The 3,853-nt window shown below is 55.7% G+C and overlaps 1 protein-coding gene across 1 annotated transcript; it reads right to left on the bottom strand.

Annotated features, from left to right (window-relative positions):
* Nucleotides 1–366: 366 nt before the first annotated feature.
* Nucleotides 367–2,963, bottom strand: Gja4 (gap junction protein alpha 4). Its single transcript, XM_034502933.2, has 2 exons — nt 2,805–2,963; nt 367–1,914 (listed from the first exon to the last, which is right to left on the bottom strand). The coding sequence occupies exon 2, from the start codon at nt 1,895–1,897 to the stop codon at nt 896–898; it is 1,002 nt and encodes a 333-aa protein (XP_034358824.1). The 5' UTR covers nt 1,898–1,914; nt 2,805–2,963; the 3' UTR covers nt 367–895.
* Between the last annotated feature and the right edge of the window lie 890 nt (nt 2,964–3,853).

Here is a 3,853-nt window from a genome sequence, read left to right as displayed (position 1 = left end):
ACAGGTATGCTCGGGAGCAAATGTTTAGTCAGGAGGCACACTGCAGGGGACAGCAGGCTGGGGTACTGATGGGCATGGACAGGACAGGAAGACACACTGACTGGGCTGATTGATGGGCAGCTGATTACCAGGACACTGGATGGAATGTGGGAATGGGGTGAAAAGACCCTAGTTCTGGGGTGCTTCAAAAGGAAGAGTCATGAGGACTTGGTATTGAGGGAAAGGATTTGAATCTGAGGTCTTAGGGTGCTACCTGGAGCTGGGCTGTAGAAGACTAGAAAGAGAGGGAGTCTGTGTAAAATAACCGCTTCGCCCTCACCCGCCCCACCTCCCCAGCATCCGTGAGGACATTAGCACACCCCTGACTTATGATGGAGTCCTGTTTATTTTAGGTTCATAAACAGTGGAACTAGGATGGAGAGAAACAAGACACCAACCAGTTCCCCTGGAAAGGGCCAGATCCAGCGCAGGCTGTGTCTGTCCGGGTGATGAAGCTGAGCCAGCAGCCTGCATCAATGCCTTTTCCCAGGAGAAGTGGGGGGTGATGAAAACTCAGGGTTCAGTGACTCGTCTGATAGGGGAGGGCTCGAAAGTCAACTTGGCTCTGGGTCCCTCTGCATCAGGTGAAAAGGGTCAGAGGGTTCACAGCACACTTAGCCAAGAGCCTCCCCACCTGCTGCGACTGAGTCTGGGTAGAGTCACATTCTGGAAAGAGGCCAGTGTCCTTTGGTCATCACAAAGGCTCCAGGTATTCCAGAACCACCTGTGATCAGGTCCTTTGCCTCCCGGGCCCAGTTGTCTCTGAGGTGCCTTTGAGGAGTGGGCTGCCTGAGAGGCATCCAAGGCACACACACTCCTCAGGACAGCTCTGTTGAGTGACATAAATCCCAGCTTCCTACACATACTGCTTCTTAGATGCAGAGCTGTTGGGGCGGCTAGGGGACTTCCGGCCACCCTGGGGGGCTGCGTTTACAAACGGGGGAGGTCTGGAAGAGGTCAGTCTCTCCTCTGTGGTCAAGTTGGCCCAGTTTTGCTCAGTGGATGAGAGCCCATTGTAGGTGGGACATGGTGGGGACGAAGGTCCCTCACCCATGGGGAGGTAGAAGAAAACCTGTTCAGGGTAAGGGTCTGAGGCACTGCCCTGGGCTGGGCGGGTGTTGTGGTCCCTTCGAGCCTTTATCTCCCGGCTGACACACCGACACAGCAGGTGTACCAGCTCTAGCAGGTTGAGCACCAAGGAGATGACTCCTACCACCAGCATGAAGATGATGAAGATAGTCTTCTCGGTGGGTCGAGAGACATAGCAGTCCACAACGTGGGGGCAGGGCGCACGCTGGCACACAAACACCGGCTCCATGGTCCAGCCGTAGAGGCGCCACTGGCCATAGAGGAAGCCTGCCTCCAGTACACTCTTACACAGCACACTGATCACATAGGTACCCATGAGCGCCCCACGAATCCGAAGACGGCCGTCCTCTGCCACCGAGATCTTGGCCATCTGATGTTCTATGGCAGCCAGTGCCCGCTCTACCTGTAGGTCCTTGGATGGCAGTGCCCGAAGCTCTCCCTCTTTCTGCCGCAGTCGCTCTTCCCGCCGAGACAGGTAAATGACGTGGCCCAGGTAGATCAGGGTGGGTGTGCTGACGAAGAGAAACTGCAGTACCCAGTATCGGATGTGGGAGATGGGGAAAGCCTGGTCGTAGCAGACGTTGGTACAGCCTGGCTGGGCCGTGTTACACTCAAAATCAGACTGCTCGTCGCCCCACACCGACTCGCCGGCGAGGCCCAGGATGAGAATTCGGAAGATGAAGAGTACTGTTAACCAGATCTTGCCCACCACGGTCGAGTGTTCTTGGACCTGGTCTAGCAGCTTCTCCAGGAAGCCCCAGTCACCCATGTTTCCAGGGCCTCTCTCTGCAGGGAGACAGGAGTCAGAGAACCGTCAGCGGGGCAGCAGAACGCCTTTCTCAGCTCCCCCGCTAGACGTAAGCCCATGGGAGGTCTGCCAGTGCTAGGGTCCCTGTCTGATCACACATTGTGCTTTCTTTCACAGGCCACTGCCCCGGAGTGACCACAGCCCAAAGACGTCTGGATTGAACAGAGGTTCCTATGGAAACAGTTGAGGAACTTATCCAAGGTTACACAGTTGTGCCATGCCCTTCCTCCCTTTTATTCAAGGCTGGCTACCCCAAGATGGCAGGGGTGGGCAGAGATGTCATTTTCAGCTTATTAGGGGGTCCCTGGTCCCACCTTCCACACCTCATTTTAATCTCTGCACTTGCCTGTGGGGCTGGGGGGTGAGGGAAGATGGGGTGAGGGTCTTAGAAGCCCAAGCACTTGGTCCACCTGCCTACAAAAAGGACCACCTGCCATTTTAGTGAATACACCTGGTCCTATCCTCGTTCCCTTCCCTCCAAAGCTGCTGCAGCCATTCTAGACCCTTGAAAGGAATGGTCATAGCTGGGTGGAGGTCCCAACGTTTCCAGAACATTTTATGGTGTGTGTGAAAATGTGGTAGTGTGTGGGTGCTTTTCCTAGAAGTAAAGCAGGTACTACCAGACCTACATTCAAAGAATGCTTTCTTCTCACCACCTGGGGATTTGGATTAGTGAATCTTCCGGTGCCTCAGTCTCTCCTTAAGGGTTTAATGAAAAAAGAGGGAAGGGCGCTAAGCACAAGAGCTTGGCTAAAGGCAGGCTAGGTGAGCGCCGCTGGTGGCTTCAGTCGTGTCTGGCGCCCCGGGGCAAGCAAGCCTCAGCCCCCCCGCAATGGAATGAACCGTTTTCCCCGCTCCCCGAACTCACCGCCTGCTTGCCCGGCTGGCCCAGGTAGAGGGGAACGACTGCGGCCGAAGCTGCGCCTGCGGGAATCCTGCAGGACCGCGCCTCCCGCAGGACGCCTTAAATAGCGCGCAGCTGCGGGTTTAGGGCAGGAAACGCCAGCCAGAGGGCTCTGGGGAGCAGGGAGGCGGGGCCTGGGAGGGACAGACTCTCAGGACCCGCCCAGATTGTGTTTCTAAGGTTGCAGGGAGATGGAAGCTGTCTTGTTTCTCTGCTCTGATCCCTCCAGTATCCCAGACTGCACTCTCCCCAGGTCCAGTGTCCTCCCTATGTCCGCAGCACGATTTGAAAGCGTTATTTGTAGCGACAGCTGTCAGATCTGGCACCTGGTCCGGAGGCTGTGAGAAGTGGGTGGGGTAAGAAGGGAGACTCTTCCGTGTGCCCAGTTTATTAGGACACTGGACCCACATTGGAGAGGGCTGAGACTTCTACCCTCCTAGAATCCGGTGCATCTAGGGTCTCTACTTCACCAATCCTGGACGGGCTATACCATCAGAAGTCACTTAGGAAACTCCCTAGGGTCGGTCCTTTGATCTGAGACTGGGAGTGGAGGGAAGCTCCTGTCCTTTAGCTGAATTCCAGCTGGTGCCTCTAAAAGAGAGGAGACACCTTCCGAGGGAATTTGGAGGCAGGCAGAACCCTGTCATTCATTCCGGCTTCAGTGTGAAGGAAGAGCGTGGGATTGAGAACCGGCCTGCAGCTGGGAAAGCCACAATAAACCGGGCAGGCCTGGTTTCCTACTCTCCTTATCGGGTGCAGAAATTGAGCAGGGTGAGCCCGTGGGTAACAGTAAAAGTGTAAATGTGGGGTTCTTTGTGGTAGGACCAGGACATCAAGGGGTGTGGTTAGGGGCTGAGAAAGCCAGGCAGTGCAGAAGAGCACAACTACCTTGGAGCTGCCAGGTTTGGTGCCGGTGCTAACGCCCAGAAGAGGCTCAGAGACACAGCCATGAGGCTTGTCAGAGCATCGAGGGTCAGCCAAAGCACCCAGTGTGCTGTGTTGGTCCTAAAGGT

This window comes from Arvicanthis niloticus, chromosome 5 (genome assembly GCF_011762505.2).
Source record: "Arvicanthis niloticus isolate mArvNil1 chromosome 5, mArvNil1.pat.X, whole genome shotgun sequence".
NCBI classification, from domain to species: Eukaryota; Metazoa; Chordata; class Mammalia; order Rodentia; family Muridae; genus Arvicanthis; species Arvicanthis niloticus.
The sequence above is the reverse complement of the archived record's forward strand: the minus strand, read 5'-3'. Positions and strand labels throughout refer to the sequence as shown.

Excerpts from the sequence above, each read along its gene's own strand:
- Gja4 (XM_034502933.2), bottom strand. The coding sequence starts at position 1,897 with ATGGGTGACTGGGGCTTCCTGGAGAAGCTGCTAGACCAGGTCCAAGAA.